Source organism: Penicillium subrubescens (genome assembly GCF_028828155.1).
Source record: "Penicillium subrubescens strain IBT 31985 chromosome Unknown utg000011l_segment0_segment0, whole genome shotgun sequence".
NCBI lineage: Eukaryota > Fungi > Ascomycota > Eurotiomycetes > Eurotiales > Aspergillaceae > Penicillium > Penicillium subrubescens.
In genome coordinates, this window is record NW_026643161.1 from 1,338,703 (window position 1) to 1,364,943 (window position 26,241).

Below are 26,241 nucleotides of genomic sequence, written 5' to 3' on the forward strand. Positions count from 1 at the left end.
CGGAGTACGACAAGAGCACGCTCCCAAAGAGCCTCTCGGCCTACCAAATTTCCAAGCTACCCCTGTCCACCGAGGTGTCTTTGAAGACAATAAGCCGGTACTACTCGCCAGGGTCGTCCACTCCGATGAGCTTGTTTTCCTCGTTGAATGTACCGGGGTCGCAACCCAGGTGAAGGACATCTTCTGGCCGGTCGATTACGAAAACAACGGCGATATCCAACTAGCAATGGTTGCTTCCGTTAATACTTTAAGTCCTCCGGTTCCACCTCGCCCATCAACACAACAGACGATAATCTCGCCTCAGTCTCATCCAACACATTCGCCTACACATTCTGGTCCATAAATATGACGTGGGGGCTCTCTGCAGTCTCACTCTGCAAAGCCATGCTGGGCCTGGGAGGCGGGCAAGCTTTACAACACCGCGGAGAATATGCTACTCAAGTTCACGAGATCTATGTATTCGGACACGCCACCCCGCTTATAACGGTAAGGTTGACCCAATGAGAGATCTTGTCGAGATCAAATATGCACTTCCCCCGGTCCCCTCGGACGAACGTTACACGGTTGCTCACCTCGCACAAAAATCACCATTCTCATTGCGCTCGCTGATTTTACTACGACCATTCGACCCGCTACGCGCTACACTGGCACGAGACGGGAATGACCCATCCACTCGTCGGACAGCGGAACGGAAAGAGACCAGGCCCGTCCAACAGCGGGAAAGTCGATATGGAAGTCCTTGCGACGTGGATGGTATTTCACTTTTCCATCCATCAGTACTGGGATCACGAGCGCAGTGAAGCGCGTCTGGTGCAGACATACGTCAGACTTGCCGACCAGGGTAGGGCCACCACATTCTCTGCGGGTACGCTACGGAATTGCGATCAAAAACAATGCCACAACCAAGATAGTCGTGGCCGACTAGCTGATTGACCTTGTTCTTGCTGGCGACGATCTCGTCGTCACTAACCGCGGCTTGGTCCGCAACTACCACGACGAAACCGGCGAGATGATTACCACGAAGTTCGCCGATAAGGAACAAGGGCAAAGACCACAATAAGAAGGAAAAGAGGGTCCATAACACCAGAACAACCTCTAAGATGGTGACAGACGCGGTCAGGGTAAATTGCAGTGAATGCAAGATGGGAACTAAACAAGCGGAGAAGGCTGATGGACTCTCTTTTGCGGATGCAACACGAGAAATGGGAAACTCTGGTTGATGCCCAGTTGATGTGGTCTGTTTCGGAAAATGCTCGAGCAGTCACGGTCAATCTACCTATCCTGTTGTTTAGAGAGAAGCAATTTATGTCTCATTTTGAATTATCTTCCAGTTCTCGAGTGATGGAAAGCCCAGTTACGATACCGAAACTATCAAGAAAGTGGCAGAGGCTGTTCGCAACCACTTTGTTTGATCTGAGACTCTGATCTGTACGTAGCGTGCTCCCCTCGATTTCTACAATAAGAAAAAGGCACCACTAGTCAGTAATTTCGATCATGATTTGGAGTGCTTTCACTAATGTTTTGGGAAGTCATCACCGGTTATCAGCAGTACTTGGAAAGCCGAAACATCTTCCTTCGTCCCTGGTCGTACCCCGTTCCTGGCTCTTCTCGGAAGGACATCGAGGCATATGAGAGCTTGATCCGGCATAGAATCGCCCCCAGTGATGCCGAGTACACCAAGTGGATGTTTGCCAAGGATCGCTTTTATCAGGATATCTTTCAGGATGTGCAGGAGATGGAGAATAATGACGACGAACTGAAGTTTGGGGAAGCCCTCAATACTTGCTGAAGAGTTGATCTGGATGCAAAGTGGCTGGTATTCCAAATGCATCTCGATGACTTACAGGGCTTGAAGTGTGCATAATTCATAATGCCCATCGCAGGGATAATATGTGTATAGATAGTGCTGTGACAGCCACCTGTCAAAACGTACCGTACTGAAAATGACCAAGTGAAAATTACTGAACCAACCGTATGGGAATCAATGAATTGAGCCAGGGTCGGCCGAAAGTCGGGAGAAGGTCCCGGAGCCAAGTGAAAAATACAAGACGGCGCATCCGAGTAAGCCATATGCCGAAGGGGTACCGGCCGGTGATATCCTGAAATTTTTCCCGTTTGTTGCAGTGCTTGGGCCACTTGCTCCATCTCATCTAAGTAGGTAAGTGCGTTGATTATCGGAAAGGAAGCTCGCTCCCCATACACTTGGGTCATCATATCATAACAAAAGCTACAGGAATGCAAGAATGTGAAGTCTTCCAACAGTTTCGACCCGAATGACGGATTTATTGTTCAAACAAGGCTAGTCATGTCAACAGTATATATTCCCGAATGAGGGTTTACGAAGTCACGGGATCTGGCAGGGGCGTTTACCGCGTCTAATTTCGGACCGCCGCAGCTTAGTTGAACAACGTCGTCCGACCATCCAACAGGAACAATACGACAATAACAAACTTTCATGCCTTCTAAACAGTTGGGCATGTCAACAGTGCAGCCGGGAGCCTTTGCAGAGTTTTCCATCCCAGCACCCTAATCAGGACTCCCGACTGCATAGTAGGAAGGAGCCAGAAATACATGTGCCGTGTTTTGATACGTATTCCCAACGGCCAGACGGACCTAAGGAACACTGAACTTGACAGCCGATCATCCGACCTTTTGCCCTGAACCAGGATTATATTCTAAGTTTCCCAGCCCCCTGATTTTCTGGTTCTCTTCCCTCTTGGGACTCCGACGTCGATCCTGGAACCCCAGCAAAATCCACCTGCTGGGACGCGTTGTATACCCTCAACAAGTCAACATCCCCATCAACAGCGCGCTGGAAATAGCCTTCGCCATCCTTAAGCCAAGGCATTTAAATACTCCCTTCTCTCCCTTCCATCTTCTTCTTCTCTTTTTTTCCTCTCCAGACTTCTTCTTCATCGTCCCTTCTTCATTCCCAACTGACTGCTGGCCCCCAGGTTCTCCCCTTTCCCCTCCATCTCTGCCCATTCTGCCCACTCCCCTTCTCCTTGCCGTACTCATCTTTTGGATCTCTTCAACCAATTATCGTCTGCTATCTCCCCTGACCATTTCGGCCATCTACCTCATGCCAGATGCTGCACATGACGCTGCCTTCACTCTTGTAAACACTCCCTTCCCCTCTGCACTCATTCTTCTTCTCTTCTGCCCATTCTGTCCTCCTCTCATCGTAGACTTGCCCACTCTCCTTTTTTTGATCTAAGACATTTACTCTTTCGCGATTTACCCCAGCGACGAGTTCCCACCTCGACGTGGTGCTGGGGCCTAGTAGTCCCTGATGACTTCGGTCAACAGGGACGAAGCCAAGAGGAACTCACTTTGTCAAATAGAAAATAGATAGAATTTGAACCTGAACTTTATCTTCATCTTCCTCTTCGCTTGGTCTTCTTGACTTTGAGAGAGTAGACTTGAGGAGATTTGTGATTCGTCGCGTCTTACTTTGGAGCTCCATGGTGCTTGTTGACGCGCGGTTATTTCGATCTTGGCCGGGAATAGAAAATCAGAACACTAGAAAGATTGCACTGATTGAGAGAATGGAGAGAGAACGTCAAAGTGACTGCTCAAATCTTTGTTTCAAAGACCCCATGCATTCGTGCAAGGCCTCTGATCATGCTGGGAGGCATTGCAACGCGACATGAAGAGATCCCATGGAAACCAAGGCACTCGTGCTGAAGGGACAAACCCAAGTCCATGCTGGAACAAAGCCCTTCTTACGCATATCACGAAGCTCGGTGGTACATCAGCTTGAGCAACAGGTAGCATGGCCGATCAGTTGGGGCTGATTCTAGAGCCGTGTCTCGTGACGCGAAGGCTAGTCTCCTGGTTCGATGGTCGGCATGAGGTTACAGATAGATAGAACACTGGACAGGTTACAGTTTTGAGGCAGGGCGAATAAGAATTGACTCCTTTTAGACCATTTATTTATCGAGGCTCTAGTGTATATGTATGTGTATGTGTATATGCAAGATCGAAATGAAGCCGTGTCACAAACGACCCCCACAAGATGCACCAACGCCCAAAACATGCCAGTATATCCAAACCAAAGAGGGAATCGCAACGCCATGAAGAGTGAAACCATATGCTGAAAAGAGCATGAGACAAGATGAAGAAACCAGCAGAGCAGAAGATGAAAAGCAAGACTCCACGACACTCGCCGGACAAGAAATCAACACGACTCCTCAACCTAATCCGAGACATCCTCGTCCTTGCCAGGAAACATAATATCCTGACGAACCACCGCCAAAACATGATTCACAAACACAAATACCCACATCCCCACAACACAAACCGACATAGCCGAACCAACCCCCTTAATCGCCTCACTCCCAAACGCGTTTCCCAAAACAATAGTCGCAAGCGTAAACCCCGTATTCGGGAAAACCATCGCCCACCAACTCAAGTGGAAAGCTGTAGGTGGTGCCCTCACAACCGCAATAAGCGCAACACAGAAGAACCACAGACTCAAAGCCCACAGGAACGCGCCTGCTGCTAGAGCCAGAATCTCCAAGACCCGGCCATCGGCGACGGTATCTTCGCTTCCCATTACGGAGATTGTTTCTGGGAGACCGCGCGCCATGCCGATGAGGGCTAGTGCAGTGAAAGCGGGTGGACCGACGCAGATGAACATTCCCGGTCTGTGCTCGCGGCAGGGCAGGCCTGATTCCATTAGGCGGCCGATGTAGTGCGAGTACATCATGAAGCTGAGGCTGAAGCCGAGGCCTTGGAAGGTCATTCCTGCGGCGACGATGGGGATGGCAGAGTGGGAGGGTTGACGCTCGGCGATGACAGAGGCGATTGTTCCGCTGAGCATGATGGGGAAGGCTGGGAGGACCCAGGAGGGCATCATGGTTTGGAGTCTGTAGGTGACTGAGGAGAAGAGGTAGGAGTATTGGAAGACGGCGACGGCGAAGGTGCAGACGCAATATATCCAGAAAAGGACTTGGAGGGTTGTGGAGAAGGCGGGTGCGGGGTCGTCGCCGAAGTATTTCTCTAGTCCGGTGATCATTGTTGCGATGGAGAGCCAGAAGGTTGGGAAGAAGAGGCCTTCGCGGTCGTGGGTGAGGGATTCAATGAAATTGCCGTGGATGATGAAGCGGGTAGCCATAAGAGAGCACACTGCGGCGAAGAGGACGAGGTTGATGATGTAGACTGCGAGGCCGATCTGGTAGAGGCCCGGGAATGTGTTTGGTTGGTTGGCGATTAGTAGGGCGAGGCCGCCTGTGCTCATTGTGAGGGTATACCAGGCCCAGGTGAAGTGGCGAAGTCGTTGTGTGAAGGGAAGTCTGTATGGTTTTTGAGACTTCTCGGGGTCTCCATGTAGGATTGGTGTGTTGGAGGCGTTGGAGTGGGAGGAGTGTGGTGGAAGCTCGTAGCTTTCGGTGCCCAGGAGGCCTGGGCTGGAGAGAGCGGACATTGTGATGAAAATTGTTATATAAAATGAGATGTGCTGTATAGCAATGCAATTGGATGTTCCCCTTGGAAGTAGATAGAATCAAAAGAGAGTGGATTGGAGGTCAAGGACTATGATAGTCCCTCCAGCTTGATGAAGCAAAGAATGAAGATATCAACAAACGAGATGTCCAGTGGGGACCGGAAAAAAGAAGAGGGAAAGGGAACAAAAGACGGCAATGATAATTGGCAATGGCTGATGCAAATGCAATGAAGTGACTGGAAGAAGAATCAGAAATAGCTTGGAAATGCAGATGAATAGATTGAATGGAATAGAATTAACTCCCTTAAAGAAGCTCTCCATCACCTTTAAATCCCCGATAATTCAATAGTACCATCTCAGATGGTCCAAACCATCCGCCACAGATTCATCATCGCCCAGCCAGATCTTCACGGCACGATCCACGGCCAAGACAAACACCAAGAACTGCCGCGACAACTAGACACACCGCGTCTCCGAGGGCAACTGTATAACCTGGTGCCTAGGCCATTGACTCTGTCGTCAGGGCATTGCTCGCCAGAATGGACCTACCAGAATCCAGAGGCTTATCAGGAGGCCAAGAACTGGAGCATTGATCGCCCCGTGATTTCTGGCTAGGCATTCATTGCCGCCAGGGGGGCGCAGGGTGATGTGGTCCATACTCCGTATGGGGACATGGTTTGTTTGGTGGATGGAATAGTGGGAAAATGGAGTCTATAGTTCGAGGAGTCAGTGCGGGCGACCCACTCTGGGCCGGAGAGTTAAGGGTTTAGGGGGTCACAGTTGGGCGTTAGATGTCGGATGCCCAGTTCCCACCCTCTGGGGATTTGAAATTGGGGTCTGAAGTCAGTGTCTTGCAGGAAAAGGAAATTTCTCTGCCTGGGCCGGAAGAGCGTTCATCAGTGCCAAGAACTGGCTGTGGTTCTTGCTGCGTGGCTCGGTTCGGGTGTGTTGATATCCACCCCTGAGCGGGTTGGGACCAGGTGAGTTGCACGTCAGGTCTGAACGAGCAACTCGCAAGATTGTGCTTTGTTGAATTCTGTGAGAAACTTCACGCCGGAAATCTTGGTCTTTGGGATGAATATTAAAGAGGTAATCCTCTCGGGCCGAATGGACAGCAGTCTTGGTATACCTTTCGGAGGAAGGAACTGTACAACGTGGTCAGCCAAGGCCGATGATCGACGCATCATCGCCGGACCGCTGCCAAGCTTTTTAGGGGCTGTAGTGTGTGAGGCTGTGTGAGAAAAAAGAAATAAAAGAGTTCAAGTCAGGGGAAATTGCAACCAGACAAGGCAGAAAACAGTCTGTAATGATCAGCGAATAGGCTGACTGGGTGGAGAGGAGAAGAGGCGATGTTGATAGATCCAAGCCCAGGTGATGGATCAGGTGATCAGTACTCCGTACTTATTCTCCTAATGAAACTCCTGTCACTAATCAACTTTATGCTAATTGAATCTCGTAACTATCATGATTCATAACTAGCTGCAACTACTGTATTAGGCGACCCCTGAATGCATCATCATCCATCGCCTATCTTAAATTTCCTTCACAGCCTCCACGCCAACACCCCGCGCTAACGGGGAACTATTGAACTATTCAGTCCCGGAAATAATCCCTGCCAAGAGAACCAAGGAATCACGACTGTCGATCACCGGCAGAATTGCGTTTCATGCTTATTCTTTCATCATTTTTGAGGAGTGGCGGATTGGTCGGTTGTTATGATGTTATCGGTGTCTGCCAAGTCTGCCCAGGCCTGGCGGGTGCTTGTTGGTGGGTCGGTGATGGAGCACAGTACGATGACTACTGAATGAATAATATGGATGAAAAAGAGGATGTGGGTGGAGGATTGTACAGTCCTAGTTCATAACGGTTAGTGGATCGTGGGGAATATGAGGTACATCATTGGTTGTAATAGTATTCGATTGAATGGTGTCAACCGTTTTCTATCAGTTTATACAGATATATATCATACCTATGTACGATATGCGGAGACTATTCTCGAATGTCTATAAGTCTTCGATGTATGACGTGCTCTCTAGAAGATACTCATATTCAGACTCAAAATTGAGGTCCTTGGACAACTCCATTCACAGAGTACGGAGTACAAAAAATGCATTGCCACAGCCAAGAAATGAAAAGACTTCAATGAAACAGTCTCAACGCCAAGAATCACAAAATAATGCAACCTGATACAAAGGCCAAGATACCAAGAAAGAAGAAAAGCAGTAGTCCAGCGGATCCCCTTCATATATACACTTATGCACTCTTGCATCATGAACAACAGGGAAACAGTGCATCAAACCCGGACAACCCCCGAATCCCATCCCAAATCCACTACCAATCTCGAATCTAGGTCTCCATCACATCATCCGATAAACAAGATCACTCGCCAACTCAGGCGTCCCATCCAACAAAGCCCGCAAACTATCCGGCTTCATCCCATCAACACCCACACCAACCCCTCTAACCGCAGGCGTCGCACTCCCACTTCCACCCCCATGCCACCGCGCCAATTCCTTTACCCGACAAGCTGCATAATGCACCACCAGTCTCCGCAGCTCGTTCTCACGTAGCTGTGTCGCAGAGGTAGGGTTGATTGGTTCTAGACGTGTGGTCTTTGTGTAGGCGTAGCGGAGCACGTCGAGGACTATTGCTGATGCACCGGGTAGACCCGGTCTAGTGGGTGGATGTGCCTGTGCATCGGCATCGGCGTCGGCTTCTGTGTAGTCCTGTGTTTGTGATTGTGTCTGTCCTTCCTCGATGTTCCCACCGCCAAGAGGAAGGTGGACGAGGTCGGTGTGCAGTTTCCGGAGACAGAGTTGGGCGAGGGCTGGGATGAGGTATCGTGTTGCGAAGACGTAGACTTTTGCGTGGAAGGTTAGGTAGGGGAGTTCCGTTGAAGTTGACGTTGAGTTGGTGGGTGGCTTTGGGGTTGATGGTACTGCGGTGTCATCGTTGTATTGTAATGCGGCGAATTCGTCCCAGAGGCTGAGGCCGGGGGTTCTTGGGGACGAGTCGGATTGTTGCTTTGCAAAGGACATGTCGATGATTGGTTTCGGGGAGGAGGGTTCTTGGATGGTTTGTGAGGCTGTTGGGGAATTGTCCCAGGAGGTTGAGGATTTTGGGCCTGGTGTGTCATCTTCGCCTTTGGAATTTGCATTTTCTTCTTGGGGAGGACAGTCAGGTTGAGCCCATTCTGGGCCATCGTAGAGGATTGCGGAGGGCGAGGGCGCTGGGGAGGGTAGGAACGAGGCTGGTGGTTCCTTCGTTGGTGCCTCTATTTCTGCCTCTGCCTCTGCTTCTTCTAGTTCTGCTGGCGCATCGTCTTCGTTTGCAACTGGCTCGGGCTCAATGTCTTCCGCTTCTATCGGTACAGGCTCGGGATCTGGTGCGGGCTCGTCTTGCGTCTGGACAACGTCAGAGGCCTGACGAGGCGGCGTCGATGGCGGCGTCAAGCTTGCTGGGGGTTCCTCTTCCAGCGGCACGGTTTGCATCCTCTCTTTCCTCATCTTCTTTTTCAGCGCAATTCTTTTCCTCCTACTCATCCCCAGACATGCTGATGATCCTTCCCAGGTTGGCGAGTTGGCCCGTTCAGCGGGTTCAGTGGTTGTCTGCGCTCCAGTGTCTGCAAGTGCATCCTCGTAAACCCGATATTGGGCCCAGTCTGCTATGCTAGGTTCCTCAACTGGCTCGGTGGGCTCGATGGTCTCATCTGTCTCTTGTGGCGGTTGAGCTTCATCGGTAGGTGTCTCCTGTGCCTCGGGCTCTGCCGCTTCTTCTGCAACTGCTTCTGTCTCAGGACTAGCTTCAGCTTCAGTCTCTACCTCAGCCTCCGCTTCAGCAGACACATCCTCCTCAACCACCGACGCTACCTCCCCCTCAGCCTTCACAGTCTGAGCATCAGTCTCACTCTCCGGCGGCGGCGACGGGGCTGGCGGGGGTACCGCCGACGAAACCGAATCCGAACGATACGTCCCTCTCCAAGAAAGTCCTGGACTGGTCACACACTCTACCGCTCTCGTCCGGGTATCCTCTCGGGGTGATGACTCTGGTGCGGGTACGGGTGTTAGCAGTGGTGCTGGCACCGGTAACCGAGGCACCTTATAATCGCCGGTATACGCATACTCGCAGAATGCGACGAAGGTTTCGACATCTTCATCCTCTAGTACTGCGATGCGGTGTCTGGATTCCCGTGTGTGTCCATTGTTCATGAGGTTGTGCAGTGGTTTGGAGACATGTTGGGCGAGACCGGACTGGATGGTTAATTTGGTGTGTTTGGGCCCGACGAGGAATGTGAATGATGGTGAGTGGATAATACTGTTGGTGCAGAGAGGGTTGACGGGGTCAGCAATGTTCCGCGATTTTAGATCCGAGGCTAAAGCCGCTTGGGACAATGGGTTGGGGGTACTGGGAGGGTTGTGTGGTGGTACACACCTACTAAAGTCCCGTTGGTCCATGGGAGCTGCTGCTCTGCTGGTGTGATCCCAAAGGCGGATTATATTTGATGATGATGAAAAGGTAAATGATTATTCCCACTACTGTCGGCGACCGTGGTGTCGCAACTGTTTAAGTATGCAGCACTGATTCCACCCTCCCACAGGAGTTTAGTCAATCTTGGCCCAGCATCACTCGGGTACAGGACCCAGATAGTCGCCGAAAGTCCTGGTAGCGGGCTACGTGTGCAGTGCTGATGGGGAGAGGAGAAGAGGAGGGGGGCCATCATCAACGCCAACGCCTTGCCAGCAGACCGACTCGACTCGGATCGACCAGGGGTTTGTCTCCGGTGTATCAACTCGTCTGGTACCCAAAGGGTTCTCAATAGTAATCATGAAGTCAACAATATTCCTCTGGAATAACCTTGTCAAGTATGTTCTCCCATTTATAGTAGTACCTCATCACGAACCGTTAGTAGTTAGTAGTACTCTTAGACATTCATTTCCATCACCGTGCATACCCGCAATCGCATCGGTAAAAATCTAATTAGTAAAAAAGTAAAGCAACTATGCAGCAAGCCTCCATATCCAATCAAGCTCCGCAAATTAGGGATTCGAGATGGGGGTTTGTTGGGCGAATCAGGTAGAACTAAAGCCGATCTTCTTCCCCCATTCGTGCCCAATCGCCTACAACTCGCCTCCCAAATGCGGGCCTCACTTGGAACAGAACCATCGCCCTGGAATTTGGGTTTCTATTGTAGTTAGTGCGTGTCCTAGACAGCTTCACTTTTTTAGATTTTTAGTGCTGACTATAGCAAGACAAGAAAATGTTTTGTTCGCCGATTTGGACTTGATCTTGTTCGCCTTGACTGAGTTCTGGTGGCGGTCTGTGGTGCGGGGAGTTGTTGGTAGCGCTGATAAGGCAAATGGAATAGGTTGTAGTTGCAGGATGGGTCGTACTTTGTTATTCTGCTTCAACTTGAATGGTTTGGTTGCTCTCTTTATAAGGAAAGATTAGTATTGGACGATTACAGTATCAATATTCATGCTCACCCTGTTTTATAATCTAGAACATTACTGCTTCTACATGAATGGGACCCGAAGTTTCAATAGACTCGTGGCATTCCTTCAAGAAAGTAGAAGTCAATATTATTGGATTCCATTCATGATTTCCACAGTGTACCCAGGATTTCATGGCTAGAATGTGTTTCTACACAAGCAGAGCTCGTCATAGTAATTGACTGACATCTTGGAACATACAAGTCAATGTCTATCGATATCATCGTCATTATACTACAACCGAGAATATCGTACATCACCACCATCAAATAACAATCTCAAATAATACAAGAGGGGAGGATATCTCAAATCTATATACTATCCCAAGAAAGTCCCATCTTCAATCCAATACAAGTCATATCCAAATCATAATACACTTCCCCCATCTAAGACCCATGCACCAACCGAATCTCCGTACTCCCAGGCTCCCACTCCCTCAACCCTTCCCCAACGCTATACCAAAACCTCAACTTAACACACTCCCTCCTCGCCCCCTCAATATCCCCCCGATCAAACGCCCCCGCCAAAACCCCCACACAATCCCTAATCCGCACCTCATTCTCATCCTTTAAAGCATCAATCTCCGCCTCCGCCTCCGGCGAAGCACCAACCTCCTCAATCGTCTCCTGCACCTCCATCACTTCCATAAGCGTGTTAGCGTCCAGCGCGTGCTTGGTCGAGGCGTCTTCGGCTGTGACGTCGATCCCGTGCCATTCACGGAGGAGATACTGCGCGCGTTGGAGAGGGTCGGAGAGGGTGCGGTAGGCTTCGTTGATGCGCGCGGATAGCGCTTCGGCTTGCTGTTTTGCCGCGCCGGAGGGGTATTTGTCGGGGTGGACTGTGCCTTGGAGTTGGAGGAATTCGCGGCGGAGGTCGCTGATGGAGATTTCGAAGGGTGAGGATGGGGGTGGTCCCGCTGGGAGGGTTTTTGGGAAGATTGTGTAATGGTTTGTTATGTCTGGGGCGCCGGTGATGGGGGGTTCGGTTGTTTCAGTAGGAGTTTGTGCTGAGGATGTTGCTGTTGAGGCTGCGCGGCGGGTTGGTGTGTTTGTAGGCTTGTATATGGACTTTGGCCCGAGGCCGAAAGTTGAGCTTCGGTTTATCTGGGTGCGAGACTGGCAGAGCGTGCACGCATCGCGTTGGGATGAGTTGATCAGGCCTTGTCGGGTGGATGTGATGATCTTCCGTGGTGTCGCTGAGCGGCATAAGTGCCGCGCCAGGCGTGGGGCGTGGAGGGCCATTTTGAAATTGTTGATAGAAGAAAGCTTGAAGCCGAGCGTCGGAGTCGGAGATATCCTGCCGCGGAAAACTGCAACTTACGTCATCCCCGCACGCTCACGTGATAGTATACAAAGAACATCTTTGGGTCGGATACATCTGATTGCCCTATTCAAATCTGCCCCTAACTATTGTTCAAGTTGAATTCGAGACCTGGGTTCTGGTAATAGTACGTGTGCTTTGCTGGAGGCCTTGAAGAGTCTTATTTCAGGTCACTCTGTACGCATATATTGTACAGGGGCATTTGAGATTTAAATATGCTATGGAAAGGCTGTACTTCTTGGATCTTGTTTTATGAAAACAATCGGGTGGCCCTTTATGTACTGGGGTCTACCACGAATTCGAAGGTCGATAGATTTACTAGTTCTAGAGCATCATCTTATTCATAATGAACATCCCACAGTCACCATCGTGAGGAAAAGCAGGCTAATACAGAAGCAGTCCGAATGGACGAGGACAAAAGATTTTATGAATTTATCCCTCAATACCCCAAAGCTTCACGGTACGATCGTGGCCACAGCTTGCGATCCACTGTGCATCACCACTAACATCCGTACTGAGAACATTACCCGAATGCCCACTAAGCGTCTTCACCAACGACCAGTCATCAGCGCTGAAGATATTGACATTCTTGTCAAAACCACTCGACACGAAGAAAGTACCAGACTTCTTGGGCTGGACTCCCGCATCGCCCGTCGGTGCAGGAGCTCCATCAACCTCCATCTGCCCATCGGTAGTAGGCAAGAAGGAAGCTGACTCGGCACCCTTATACCAGCGAAGATCAGACACAACACTCTTGTGTGCGCCAATCCCGCCGATATTCCGCACTTGTCGCAGATCCCAGCATTTGACCCATCCATCGCCAGATCCCGACAGAACGCGGTATCCGTCCACACCCCAGTCCATGGCGAAGATTTCGCGGACGTGGCCCTCCAGAATCATTACCGTGCGGCCTGTCCGCAGATCCCAGATACGGCCAATACTGTCAAGACCTCCGCTGGCAAGGAGAGATCCGTCGTTGTTGAAGGATATGGTGTACACCTCCCGTGAATGGCCTTCTTGCAAGAGTAGCTCCGTAGTAGTCTCGACGTCCCAGAGTCGCCATGTTGTATCGAAGGAGGCAGACGCTGCATATCGTCCTGAGGGGTGGAATTCGGTGCGACACACTCGCCCTGAGTGTCCAGACAGCGTGGCTAGTGGTTTGTCTGAATCGAGTGCCCACAGCTTGATATTTCCCTCCCCACCTCCGGAGATGAGGTTAACACTTGATGGTGATACGTTTGATTCCGGGAGCGTAGCTCCTGGGAACCACGCTAGACCACCAACACGGTCATTATGTCCCTTCAGGTTTGCCTTTTCCTCCAAGTTCGGCACGGTCAGCAGCTTGATACTGCCGCCCCAGTTTCCAGCCGCGATAGTCTGCCCATCCGGTGCGAATCGACAGATACTGACCGGCCGGTCACCCGCAATCTGTGATCCGTACAAGTCAAACCCTCCCAGCTTCTCTTTGACCGCTTTCCGGTGCTTGACGTGTGTTCGAAGCGGGATAGTCGATTCCTCCTTTAGTCGTGCTACTCGGGCCTTCGCTCGCGGTAGTGAATAGCGAGCAATAGCTTTCCGAGCTTCTAGAAGCGCGTCTGTGCCCTCTGTGTAGAATTCCTCCTGCTGTTCGGCCTCTTCCTCCTCCTCGGCCTCTTCCATCTCAATATCACCCTCACCCCGTCGGTCTGCCAGGTCGGTCAACAGCTCGCGCAGACGGTCTCGTCGCTCTACGACGCCTTCACCGAAGAGTGTGATGGGTTCGCCGAGCTCTCGTAGTCGTAGGCGCACGCGGGTATCGTCTGTGGGCACCACCATAGCGGCGGCGCGTCGTTTGCGCTCGAATTGGGCTGCGATGGCGGATGCCCGTTCGGGGGCGATGCCCGCTGCTGATGCGGGGATCTCATAGTCTGTGTCGACAGCTGTTTTCGTGTTGTTAGTAGGGTTATAGAGTGCTTGTTGGAGGGGATCGCTTACGGATGTTGGCGAGATCAATGCCCGTGTCCATCTCCTAGAGGTGTCGCATATTAGCTTCGTATTCAAGAATATCATGCGACGACGCGCATTCAAACAAAAGCGATAGATTGAGGCCCCGAGTCCAAGCAATAGCTTGCGAATCCATGTACAAGGCTTGACCAGTAGGAATCGTCGCGTGAATGGATGGTCGCTTACCTCTGCCGCCTCCTCGACATAGGCCTGTCGTGAGGGGTGCATCATCTTGAATGTAGTGAAGCTCGCGCTTCTAGGGAATGAATTTGTTCAACGAAAGAGGAGGTGCTGCGTTAAAAGAGGAGCTTGGAGCTGAGCCAAATGGGCGAGCAAGTCAGAGGTGGAAGTTGCGGGCGGCAGAACTGATAAAGCAGAAGCCGGAGAAGATAGAAATTTACCAACACAGCAACTAGTATACCTACATCAGAGCCTAGCTTGAGATAAGTCTACGAAAATAACCACATACCGGCAGTCCTATGGACCTGTACAGAGTAAAAATACCTTTAATTAGTCTATAATACCATATCTTCTTAAGTAAACTTGATAAATCTCAACAAAAAATTAAAATTACAATGACGCCAGGCGGTCAATCGCGATAAGGCTGCGGGTTCATTTCTTATCCGTTCGGCCAGCTGCGCTCCTGAGTTTTTTATTTCCTTTGTGACTTTCTCTCATCTTCACCTGTTCTTTTCTTTATACTTTACTCGTCCAAATTGACTCGTTCTCTTCCTTCTTTCTCTCGAGTCCTCCGATGCTCCAGTGAGCTCTCGTTCGTGGGAGGGTCGTGATCTTCCCCCCTGCGATGATCCCGCCAAGTGTGTCCTGTAGAGCCTGCAGTTCCACCTGCAGCCTACAAATACAAACCCTTGTTCGCGACAGGATTTCTCACTCTAGCGCAAAAACTTCCTTATTCTCGTTCGCCGGGACTTCTCGACCGTCCTTGGCGCCCATCTCTCGCAAATATGCCCTGAACAACACCCTCCAGCGGTCCTTCCATTTCACTCCCGGCCGGCTATCCGATCCCTCGCCCTCGTCCTCTCGGATCTCCTATCGGGTTGCCGTCTCCTCGTCGGGTAAAGGCCGCCGCTTCCACCCGCTCAAAAATGCCTATAACTATGATCCTACGGTGTCAGATGTCATCGGTGTCTCTACAGACAAGAACCCGACCGTCCGCCGGCGCAATCGCCCTGACAGTGGTGAGGATGCCTTCTTTGTAAGCCGCATCGGCTCCGAGATTTCAGGCCACCCGGATGCAGGCGATGCGGTCGCCTTTGCGGTGGCTGATGGTGTAGGCGGCTGGACAGAGTCCCGCGTCGATCCGGCGGACTTTTCGCATGGTCTGTGTGGGTATATGGCTCAGTCGGCTCTGTCCTGGGACTCGCCTGCAGACAAACTGCGGCCGAAGCAACTGTTGCAGGCCGGATATGACCAGGTTGTGGAGGACCCGGCGATCAAGGCGGGTGGCAGCACTGCGTCTGTCGGCGTCGCGCTTCCAGATGGCCGTGTTGAGCTGGCTAATCTGGGTGACTCGGGCTCTGTGCTACTCCGTCTTGCCGCCGTCCACCACTACTCTGTCCCGCAAACCCACGGGTTCAATACACCCTATCAACTAAGCGTGATTCCCCCGAAAATGCGTGCTCAGGCGTCAGTCTTTGGGGGAGCCTATTTGGAAGACTTCCCCAAGGATGCCGCCGTCACAAATGTCCAGATGCAGCACGGTGACGTGCTCATCCTCGCTACAGACGGTGTCTTTGACAACCTGAATAATCAGGATATACTGAAAGTTGTCACGAGTCGTATGGTCTTGACTGGCGCTTGGACAGCCACTGAAGACTATGGCGTCGGGATTTCCGATACTCTTGCTGGACTGACAGTTCCAGGCGGACTGGCCACTGCATTCCCACCGCCAAAGAACCCTTCCGCATCTCAACCAAACGAAAAGGAGAACGCATCTCTCGAATCCACCCTTACCCTCCAATCCCTTCTGGCCGCCTCCATCGCCGGTGAAGCCAAGGTTGCCAGTGTCGACTTCCGCCGCGATGGCCCCTTCGCCAAGGAGGCGCAGCGTTACTACCCGGGAGACTACTACCGCGGGGGCAAGGTGGATGACATCTGCGCTCTGGTCATTGTGGCCGTCGACGAGAGTCTTGCCAGCGGCACACGTGGCGAGTAGAACACCGCGGTGCACTTATATAAAACTCTACGACTTGAGTCGATAAACATCGGAAACATTGGGATTAATCACTTGCATCTTTCATTCTGCATTGTCGGGCGCAGGGATTGTTAATTGGGCAGGAGGATTATTCGTCTTATATCATACATATCATCAGATTTAGTTACTTGTTTTCTTTTCGAGGACTTCCTCCATTATAAAGGGTGTCCGGTCTATAGTAGAGCGATAGGAAAAATAAACACCAAATTGTTTGTTCATCCTCAAATTCCAGCATTGAGTATGTACAACATCCAAAAAGAGTCAAGATCCAAAAAGGCAATTCCAAGCGTCAAAGCAAGCTTATCACCGATTTCCAGGACAAACATTCACTCTCCCCCCTCACATGGCCTAGTTGGTACCCACCATAAATTGGTGAACCATAGGTGTGCCCTGGAGGAAAGAGCAGACAAAAGAAGAAAAGTACTGGGCCAGTGTTGACGCTGTAAGCTCCACGGACGGCCGGGCACACCCCTAGGCGGGGGAGTTCTTTTTTGGAGGTTTTTTAGTAATACTATTCTTCGAATAAAGATTTATAGTAATACACCTCTATGCCTTACTTTATTTCATACGTCAATAGCCTTTTAAACGATGTGAAGAGGGTATAAAGGTGGATATCAGGTGCAGTGTAGAAACGACGATGTTTATCGGTGTCCGTGGATGGTGATGCAGTAACACGGTGCAGTATATAGGGGAGACGAAGGTTGGAGGTTCGATTCATGAGAGAGGCGACGGGACTTACTTTGAAATGTTTGATGTTTGGCCGTGGCTAGTTGGATATGGCTCGAATATCAGTCTTAGATGGATGGAAGTGCCTAATGACAAACAATCTTCATAGATGTTTGATATCTTGATATAGGATGATAGACCTTGTACCATCGCAGAAGAGATTCAGGATGATACCATGCCTCCACAGATAGTCTACTTTATGTACATCGGGATCTCTTCGAACCTTGAATACCCTCTCCACTGAGACTTCCCCCTACGCTGAGGGCTGTCTTGATACCTAAATGGCATGAAAGTAGAGATACTTTCAATTACGGTCAGTCATCGGCCATAGGGGCAAGATACAACCACACCTTCTACCACTACCCATTTATACGGTCACTAAGGAACGAATCAGATACATTAGAAGAAACACCACAAATATTAAATTGAAGGACACCATTTTTCATTGCCTTAAATTAACACAAAACAATTAACCAGGCCAAGCCACAAAAAGCCCAGACCAGTTTCAAACCCCAGACCCAAAGATTTGCAGATACTACATGGCAATGGCAACGCATGGGTGGATTATCAGGAAGGGAGGGGGAGATAGAGGAAGAAAGAAACACAGCATAACATGAACAAGTCTCTGTCCAAATCGGATCAGAGGAGAGTTAGAGAGGAAAGACATCAGAAGTTCAGTATCAGAGCAGAGCAGCACCCAGACCGGTTCCATGAGAGACAGCAAAAGAAAAGACACACAAGATTGGAAGGGAGAACAACGTAGAAGACTCCAGAGCATGTACTTGTACTCCATTCCCGGCGTTGCACGCTTACGCGGCAGCCCCCACAGTCTTCTCCTCGGCGGGTTCCTTGGATTCCGTCTGATCGGCCTCTTCCTTTTCGGCGTCGGGCATAGGGGTATCATCGTTGGCGGCCTTGCTCTCGGGCTCCTTCTCCTCCTCGGTGTCCACCTTGGGAGTATCGGCACCGTCATCGTTCTTGTGGGCGCCGTTCGCAGTGGGCTTGCTCTCCTTGTCGGATGGCGCAGGGACGTCAGTCTCCAGCACACTCTTCCAGCTAGTCAAGATGTTCATTGCGCGGTGACGGAATTGGAATTCCTCATCCCGGGGGATGGTGTCCAGCTTGACGATCATCTTCAGAACCTTGTTGATCTTGGTAGAGCGGATGATGGAAACTTCCAGATCAGCGTGCTTGTCCAACTTGTCGAAATAACCGGCCATGGTGGCCATCTCATCCTCCTTGGGTGGCATTTCACGGGAAATGAATCCCTTTTGCAGCTTGTGACGCAGGAAAAGAACTGTAGTCGATAATTAGTCTGTGTTTTCTTCAAAAGTATAGCTTCGCCCTCGGTAGGCTCTTGGTGATACATACTCTCCTTCTCCTTCTTTTTCTTCAGCTCCTCGGGGTCAACCTGCTTCTCTGGCTCCTTGGCCTCGGGGGTAGAGTCTTCCTCCGCGGCCTTGGCCTTCTTGGAGGTGGCCTTCTTGGCCTTGCTGGCGGGGGTCTTCTTCTCCTCCGCAGGCGCCTTCGGGGTAGTCAACTTCAGCTTGGTGCTGGTCTTGGGAGTCTTCGCGGGCTATCCATGAAGTCAGTTTCAAAGCTTGTAAAGCTCGTCGGCAATGTAGCAATGGACACTCACCTTCTCAGCATCGCCATCAGTCTCGTTCTTGCGCTTCTTGGAGGCCTTGGCCTTCTTGGAGTCGTCCGCATCCTCCATTTCAACATCGGTATCGGGGCCCTTGCTCTTGCGCTTGGACTTGGTGGCGGCGGCCTTCTTAGCCTCCTTAGCGGCCTCCTTTGCGGCCTCCTTCTCAGCCTTAGCAGCTGCCTTTGCGGCCTCGGCGGCTTCTTCCTCCTCAATTTCTTGCTGGATGGCGGCCTCGTGGTCCGACAGCATCTTTTTGAAGTATGCGAGGTCGTGGCCCTCCGAAGCAACCTTGTATGCCTCGATCAGGCCCTTGGCCTTGTTCTTCTCAGAGACATCCTTGCACTCGGCAGCGGTGATCGGGGTAAGTTGGGTGTTGGGGATCCAGGCGCTGCGTAGACCGACAATCAGCTATCAATTGAAACAATGTACACCCGGCCATTCTCGGGTTTTCGAAGATGTCAATCACTTACAACTCGTTGCTCTGGAAGAACATGACGGGGTAGGTACGCTCGTGGGCTCGCTTTCCACCATCCGCGTAGTCAGCGCGGTAGGTTCCGTCGGGTTGCGCAGCCGTGACGGGACGGGTGTCAAGCAGAGACTGAGGGAGCATCTCCTCGTCGCAGATGATGGATGGCCATGGCGCATAGCTACGCAGACGCGCAAGGTAGTACTCGCCAGGCTGCACGCTCAGCTGAGTGAGCTTGGTCATAGACTTGCGTTTGTTCAGCTTGGACTTCTCAGCGACACCGCTGGAGCGGCGGCGGTCCTTTGAGGCCTTCTTGGAAGAGGCTGGGGTTCCGTTCGCCTCTGCGGCATCACCAGCGGCAGTGGCGGCGGCATCCTTGGCCTCATTCGCATCACCAGAGTCAATAGCCTTGTCAGCGCCAGCTTCGGCGCCCTTCTTCTCGTCGGTTGCGCTCGCAGTGTCTAGGCGGGCCAAGGCAAGTGAGGTTAGCTGGCTGTGGTCGCACAGAGGGCATGATCCTCCCGGTCTGAGGGCCAGCTTCAATCGAGAAGCTTGACTCCCGATCGGGGGCCATGCGCGGATGTGAGGGTGAGCTTACCGGTCTTCTTGTCCTCGGTGGTGGTCACGTTCTCGGATTCCTGGTCGGTAGGCTTGTCGCCGGCCGCGGCAGCGCGCTCGGGCTGGTCGACGGCCTCAGCGGGGGCAGCGACAGGAGTATCGTCGGCCATGGTTGCAGTACCCAGTGTGTCGAGGGGAATGGGTCAAGAATTGGGGGAGAGGGGGATGTTGGGTGGTGCGAATGGGTGGCAGGGGAAGGTGGGTGAGAAAGATGTGGAGAAGGTTAGAGTCGCGCAGGTCGGATCGCGGGAAGGACGCGTTGGGGTCTGAGAACGGGGAACAGCGGCCAATGACGCCACAACTTCGGAATAGCTTCACCACGGCAGCACTGAAGGGTCCGGTGGGTGCTTCCTGCCTCGGTAGATGTTTGTAGAGCTGAATAGAGCTCTCCTCGAGTCAAAAACTCTTGAATTAGCTCACGAAGTTGAATGTAGGGCGAGCTGATTGGAGTGCACAGGGCTCCACCGCGATGTCACCGTAGATAGGCAGCTTGTCGTCTGAATCACCGCCTGCAAGACCTTCACTTGAAGTGTTTGATGGTCAATTAACACCACTTTCGTTCCACCCAAGGTTTCTTGAGGCCTGGTGATAGTTGTAATCCGCTTCTCGAAGCCGGTGCAATCTGTATCTAGCCCCCGTAGGTGGCCAGATGGAGAATAAAGCTCAGGAGCCACCCAGAAGTGATTGTAGACTGCTGAGGTCTTTGATAGTGTCTAACTCAGTCACAGAAATTCGTATATATGATTCCGTTGATGCTGAGTTAGATTCAGGCTCAGTTTATGGGACTAGAGACTCACTAGGAGATACCACGAGCTACCAGGTTGACAGCAATGTCGTTTTAAATGAAGAAGAGATTCTCAAGGTGTAGAAAAGAAATATTCAAAAGAAATGGAGATTTGAAAGAGCCGTACTGTCGCCATAAGACTTGAAATAATTCGATTGGAAGTTGGTGGCTGTGGTCTCATTGTGATAGCTCTCTGCTTCTGTAAGCATCTGAAACCCCACAGCTGGAAAACGTCACCGAGAATATACACCTGTCACTCTCCGGATACGGCATACTGCATACCAGTTTCTAGCATTTTGACTTCTTTTAAGACTTTGAAGATATCATGTTCTAATGGATGAAAAGACAAAGAAATTATAGTATTCACAGGTATCGACCAACCTACGACAGGGACATGAGAATGCACAAAGTCCAAACAACATCAAGCTTCGTTCTATGTAAGACGTGCCTGGTAATAATAATGCTTATGCCATATTCACACGGCATCGACGAGCTTCGGCCACTAGGCGGCGAAGTCCTTTGGGTATCCACAAGTTCTGTCCAACGTCAATCATGCTATCACAGTGGTGTTCAGCAACTATCTACAAAGAATGTGCTTCTTCATGGTGGCAGTACAGCCGGTCGTATCTCGGAATCCTCCGATTCCCACTCATCGGATAACCTGTCGATGATGTTGATGGATGTTGGCTCTGGCTTATGGATTCGAACCAGCCAGAGAAAGTAGTCCTCCACCGGTAACAGATTCAACAGCACTCCATTTGACCACCATCCTAAGGCACACACCAGAGCTCCGGCAACTGCATCCACAATAAAGTGGTTGGCTGTGGCCACGATAGCCACCAAGATAATGAACGGATAGAGGAAACCGAGAACTAGACAGACCATCCTCTGCCACGATGGGATGCGCAGCCCGATGCCCCATCCGAGGCGAGAACGGAGGGCTCTTCGATGGTGCGAAGGAAGTGGGATGGTCATAATGGTAAGTCCAATCATTAGAGAGTAACCAAAATGCAAGGACGGCATTGCCGCTGAAGAAAGCAAACATAGTCAGATAAGGAACTCGACTGTGGCGCAAGAAAATACAATCATACTTACCATATTGATTGCAGAATCGGTTCTCTGTCCACACACTTCCAGCACCATTGGCCCCATGTACAGTGTCGATGAAGCCATAACTACGAGCAAGCTCTCCTTCGGGGCCCTCGACATTTGGATCGCTAAGCAAACGAGGCGGCATACAGGGCCAGAGGGTAAACACCACGAATGCGAGCAGATTGCACACAGCCAATGTGCGTCGTCTCGCCTGATACAGTAATGGGCCTGCTGGCGATCCACCCACTGTCCCTCGGGGCTTTCCTTGTTGCGGCTCACTAATTCGATTGCGAGTGATAGTATAGTAATATAGCCAGACAAGGAATGCGATAGTACCCGGGATATGGATGAAGGAGTATATCCAATTGATCCAAGTCATGACCAAAGGGTGACGAAGAAAGAAGTGCTGAATGGGCAACTCCCAGAAGATTCTTAGGCGTTCCTCCAACTCAATCAATTTCAGGGCATGGCTTCTGGCGACGTTGACGGTGTCTTCTTGAAGAGTGACGGCGGTGAATGCACGACCGAGCTGATATGTCTGTTTGTATAACCCGACGGTTAGAGAAGGGAATGGAGCTTGTTATCTTCTTTTCTTCCCACGGCCAGCGTCAACTTACCCAATATACCAGAGCCCAGTACCAGCATTCCACCAGAAAAGGCAATTTTCGAAGCAGACGGCTCAGCAGTCGGTCTTTGAACACCTCCGTATTGGGAGAAGATATCGTCCAGGACAGGCCTAGGATTTTGAGCTGTCGTTTATGCCATCGATCATCGGAAATCTGCGGTATCGGGGAGCAGGATCGAGCGCTCAAACGGCCGTCCTTGGATGTTGGGCTTGAACATCCTGACTCCAGAGAGTCTCGCGAGTCGGCTTGTACGTATTCGGAAGACTGTCGCCGAATATATGTGTGTGAAAACGCGGTTTTGGTGACCCTATTGATCCAGGTACCTCCAAAGAGGAGCACAATCACCGCCAAGGGCTCGAGAATAGCCCCAGCACCCATGACGAGTTCAAGATAGCCAAGCTCTCGCAGCACAACGTCGAAGAGAAGCTGCCACCGATGAAAAGAACGGGGGGGGAAACAAGAGATAAAATCAGATATGATACAAATGAGGCATGGGTCCCCGTAAGAATAGCACTGGTGGAGGGTAAGTGACCAGAATCATGCTGGGCCGAATCCAAAGCCCAACGCCGTGAGATTGTAGAGACCGAGACCGATCCGAAGAGAGAACCAGGCACGAGGGCAGTCACCGGTGGGTGATTTCCGCCCATCATTTCCCTTTTTGGCCATGGTTGGTCTATTTTGCTGGGGTCCTGGGGAGGAAAGAGCAGCCACGGCCAACCGAAACCGCCGACGACCTCTGAAACTTGGCAATAGGGACAGCATGCCCAGCGGATGTTCGGACAGGCCGGATGCCGAGTCAATCAACTGAATGGTACTTGATGAGTCCGAATTAGAATCATCATCGAATCAAATGCGTGACAGGCAGTAGGGCAATGCGCCAAGGCTTGTGGAACTCGAGCGGATTGGTAGAGGAGATCGTGCATGAAAGGAAAACAAGTGTCGCGTGCCTCTTGCGTACTCGTTCTCGTACAAAGGCTATAGACAATGCACATACTAACATATGTATTGCTCATACTTCGTATATGGCGGGTGGCTCCACCGTATCATAGTCTGACGAGATCTGATAGGCCACTTCAGTGTATTTTTGGAGGATAAAATCATCCAAAATGCATCGAATCTATGTGCATAACATAATTGATGAATGTGACACCAAATAAATTGGATCAGCCCTGCGCTGTGGCCTCGGCGCCGACTCCTTTTTAGCTATACTTTCGTTTAAGGATAGAGACAATTAGAATATAATCAAGACTTGACCCGTCTCGGGTCCTCCGAAAATGACTCTCGTTAGATCAAGCTATTGGTATAACTTGTGTATATCTTCGTGTGGCATTGCATAACTATGCTCGTTCTGCCCTGTTCATTTCTCCTTGGTACGAGAGGGACTCGTATGCATGTGGGCAAACATGCAGACTAGGGTCCATTCTACACCGGATCCCGGCGGATGGGAGTCACCTCCCCCCTGCTTTATAGAAGATGACTTTTTATCTACCTCTAATAACTTAAAGAAAGGGCTAGGTATAGGCTCTCTCTTTACTCAGCGGAACCCCTAGAATCCAGAATCCGAGAACGCGGAATCGGACATCCCAGGGTCCCGGGCTTCCTTGGCAGGACCTGGTCCTGGTCCTCTTTGAATCCGGGCGGATCCGAGAAGCTACATGGGCTTTGGCATTAGTAAAAGTGGGCCTCGCTATAAGAGAATAGTGACCACGCAGGCTGGCCCATCAAGCAGACTAGCAGCTCACAAAGTACGAAAGTCTGCTTTCTGGTTCGGTTTGGTTGGGTCTGTGCCCAGAGGAGGGCCGGTCGACATTGTATACTTCGTTTAGTTTTGTAGGTGGGGCTCGGAACGCTGCCGAAAGCTTCACTGGAGATCCTAGAAATGTGAAATGGATTTAGCATTATCTGATTATTCCTACTCTGGAGATAGTGGTATCATATCAATGAAGGTCCAGCTATTTTCCAAGTCTGTTTGGCTCCTTCTGAGGTCATCTTCAGCATGCAGTACTCAAGTCCGCGGAGTGAAGTATAATTGACGTCAACCCTCGCACAACTCGGTAACAAAGGAACACAATGTATCTAAACAGGATATGAATAAAATATTGGTCTCCTTTCTCAATACGTTCCACGCATTGAACTTAGCTTCTTCGCTCTTCATCGACAGTCCAAGAATTGATGGATCTGTTGTTGCTCGGTTCGGTGCTGTATAGCTCATCTCCACTGTGTCTAACCCCCAACCCATAACCAACGATCATGACGAGTATCACCCTGTTGATTACAACTGCTTCCAAGCAGATCACTCACCGTACTGTGCCTCATATCGCCAAGGGTTGCGGGACCCATGCACATTAGAGCGTTATCAGGGAGGTCTCCAAACGAAAGCCCAACTCTTTTGCAAGATCAGAATGGATTCGTCATTGCAAGATCAAACCCTCGCCAAGGAAAGCCCAGAAGTATTGGCATGACTGAAATTCGAGGTCCATATTACTCGGTATGAACGATTGACTCGGACAGCTCAAATTGTAACTCATGCTGGTTTAGGTGATGGGGAAGCGATACCTGGCAGACGTGTTGGAGACGTAAGATACACCTATCGCGATAAAGGTATTCAGCTTGTAATAAATCTTTGCAGAATGGGTGATCATGTTGATGGGTTGAAATTTGCCGGAGGCTCGTTGAATGAGTCCTTGATCAACAGAGTGAGAGCATATGACTGATGAGCTATTTAGGGTCATTTACGCTGTTCCAGGAGAAAACCCTGCGCGAATTAATTGATCTGGCCCACGATAATGGTGTCTATGTTTCCACGGTATGTCTCCAAAAACTATGTTCGGATGTTTGGTTAAAAGGTATAACCTTTTTTTAGGGTGGATGGGCTGAGCGCCTTCTCACCCATCCCGATCCGAATACTGTCTTCGACCGATATTTAAGGAAATGCAAAGACTTGGGGTACATTCTCATCCCTCTCCATCTTTGCTTCTATAGCTAATCATTATGCCCCTAGCTTCGACATCATCGAGTTATCATCAGGCTTCCTTTCCATTCCCGAAGACGATTGGCTTCGACTAGTCGACAAAGTCCAATCCTACAAACTCGAGCCCAAGCCCGAACTGGGAATCCAATTCGGCGCTGGTGGTGACACCCCTACATCTGGACTCGAAGCCATCGGTACTTCAGACCCAGGAAAATTGATTAACTTGGGCCGCAAGTTCCTCGACGCGGGGTTCAAGCGCCTAATGATCGAATCCGATGGCATCACTGAGAATGTCAATTCGTGGCGAACCGATGGAGTCTCGAGGATCATGAAAGAGCTTCCACCGGAACGTGTGATATTTGAGGCGGCAGATCCCAAGGTTTTCAACTGGTATATCCGTGAGTTCGGCGTCGATGTCGATTTGTTTGTGGATCATAGCCAGATTGCGCAGTTGACGTGTTTGCGATCTGGTATTTGGGGCACTGCGGATACTTGGGGGAAGATTGTGACATTCAGGCCAAATTAAATCGTGAGGGCTTAGTATTTACTGTTAAAATCTAAATGGAAATCGCTATACGTATACAGTGACAGTTTAAATCTCTGAGTCAAGACCAGACAAACGGTCCAACCACATAATCTTGAATCTTCTCTTCTTTTTATCTTTCTAAAGTTCAGTTTGATTGTCTTTCCCGATTGCCCGGATACCAAAATTTTACTCTCTTTTTAGATAGTGACTACGAAGATGATTTTGGAATTTGGTGGTGGTTTCAAACTTAAGAACCCCACTGTACGGAGTAGTTCGCCCTGCCTGAGTTCTATACTTCGTCTTGGCATCGGCGGAACGCGCTTAGTCAGGT

The 26,241-nt window shown here is 50.6% G+C and overlaps 9 protein-coding genes across 9 annotated transcripts; 3 read left to right on the top strand and 6 right to left on the bottom strand.

The window, feature by feature from the left end:
- Positions 1-660: 660 nt before the first annotated feature.
- On the top strand, positions 661-1,789 carry N7473_012842 (uncharacterized protein; the record flags this gene model as incomplete). Its single annotated transcript, XM_057158781.1, has 2 exons — positions 661-865; positions 1,530-1,789. The coding sequence occupies 2 exons, from the start codon at positions 661-663 to the stop codon at positions 1,787-1,789; spliced, it is 465 nt and encodes a 154-aa protein (XP_057002735.1).
- Positions 1,790-4,198: 2,409 nt separating this feature from the next.
- N7473_012843 (tellurite-resistance/dicarboxylate transporter family protein) lies at positions 4,199-5,428 on the bottom strand (the record flags this gene model as incomplete). The annotated part of the gene is made up of 1 exon (XM_057158782.1): positions 4,199-5,428. The coding sequence occupies one exon, from the start codon at positions 5,426-5,428 to the stop codon at positions 4,199-4,201; it is 1,230 nt and encodes a 409-aa protein (XP_057002736.1).
- A 2,375-nt stretch (positions 5,429-7,803) lies between these two features.
- On the bottom strand, positions 7,804-9,900 carry N7473_012844 (uncharacterized protein; the record flags this gene model as incomplete). The annotated part of the gene is made up of 1 exon (XM_057158783.1): positions 7,804-9,900. One exon carries the CDS (start codon positions 9,898-9,900, stop codon positions 7,804-7,806), a length of 2,097 nt encoding a protein of 698 aa, XP_057002737.1.
- Positions 9,901-11,321: 1,421 nt separating this feature from the next.
- N7473_012845 (J-type chaperone JAC1) lies at positions 11,322-12,176 on the bottom strand (the record flags this gene model as incomplete). The annotated part of the gene is made up of 1 exon (XM_057158784.1): positions 11,322-12,176. One exon carries the CDS (start codon positions 12,174-12,176, stop codon positions 11,322-11,324), a length of 855 nt encoding a protein of 284 aa, XP_057002738.1.
- A 326-nt stretch (positions 12,177-12,502) lies between these two features.
- Positions 12,503-14,565, bottom strand: N7473_012846 (putative pre-mRNA splicing factor). Its single transcript, XM_057158785.1, has 3 exons — positions 14,425-14,565; positions 14,230-14,263; positions 12,503-14,174 (listed from the first exon to the last, which is right to left on the bottom strand). The coding sequence occupies exons 1-3, from the start codon at positions 14,467-14,469 to the stop codon at positions 12,688-12,690; spliced, it is 1,566 nt and encodes a 521-aa protein (XP_057002739.1). The 5' UTR covers positions 14,470-14,565; the 3' UTR covers positions 12,503-12,687.
- A 478-nt stretch (positions 14,566-15,043) lies between these two features.
- Positions 15,044-16,414, top strand: ppmA (type 2C protein phosphatase PTC7; the record flags this gene model as incomplete). Its single annotated transcript, XM_057158786.1, has 1 exon — positions 15,044-16,414. The coding sequence occupies one exon, from the start codon at positions 15,044-15,046 to the stop codon at positions 16,412-16,414; it is 1,371 nt and encodes a 456-aa protein (XP_057002740.1).
- Positions 16,415-17,988: 1,574 nt separating this feature from the next.
- N7473_012848 (uncharacterized protein) lies at positions 17,989-20,021 on the bottom strand (the record flags this gene model as incomplete). Its single annotated transcript, XM_057158787.1, has 5 exons — positions 17,989-18,476; positions 18,551-18,755; positions 18,819-19,215; positions 19,298-19,754; positions 19,892-20,021. 5 exons carry the CDS (start codon positions 20,019-20,021, stop codon positions 17,989-17,991), a joined length of 1,677 nt encoding a protein of 558 aa, XP_057002741.1.
- A 1,274-nt stretch (positions 20,022-21,295) lies between these two features.
- N7473_012849 (phosphatase PAP2 family protein) lies at positions 21,296-22,791 on the bottom strand (the record flags this gene model as incomplete). The annotated part of the gene is made up of 3 exons (XM_057158788.1): positions 21,296-21,723; positions 21,791-22,325; positions 22,405-22,791. The coding sequence occupies 3 exons, from the start codon at positions 22,789-22,791 to the stop codon at positions 21,296-21,298; spliced, it is 1,350 nt and encodes a 449-aa protein (XP_057002742.1).
- Positions 22,792-24,706: 1,915 nt separating this feature from the next.
- N7473_012850 (phosphosulfolactate synthase) lies at positions 24,707-25,910 on the top strand (the record flags this gene model as incomplete). Its single annotated transcript, XM_057158789.1, has 6 exons — positions 24,707-24,901; positions 24,952-24,989; positions 25,043-25,093; positions 25,132-25,219; positions 25,277-25,359; positions 25,415-25,910. Coding segments are annotated over 6 exons (951 nt in total), but the record flags the coding sequence as incomplete, so codon positions are not given.
- Between the last annotated feature and the right edge of the window lie 331 nt (positions 25,911-26,241).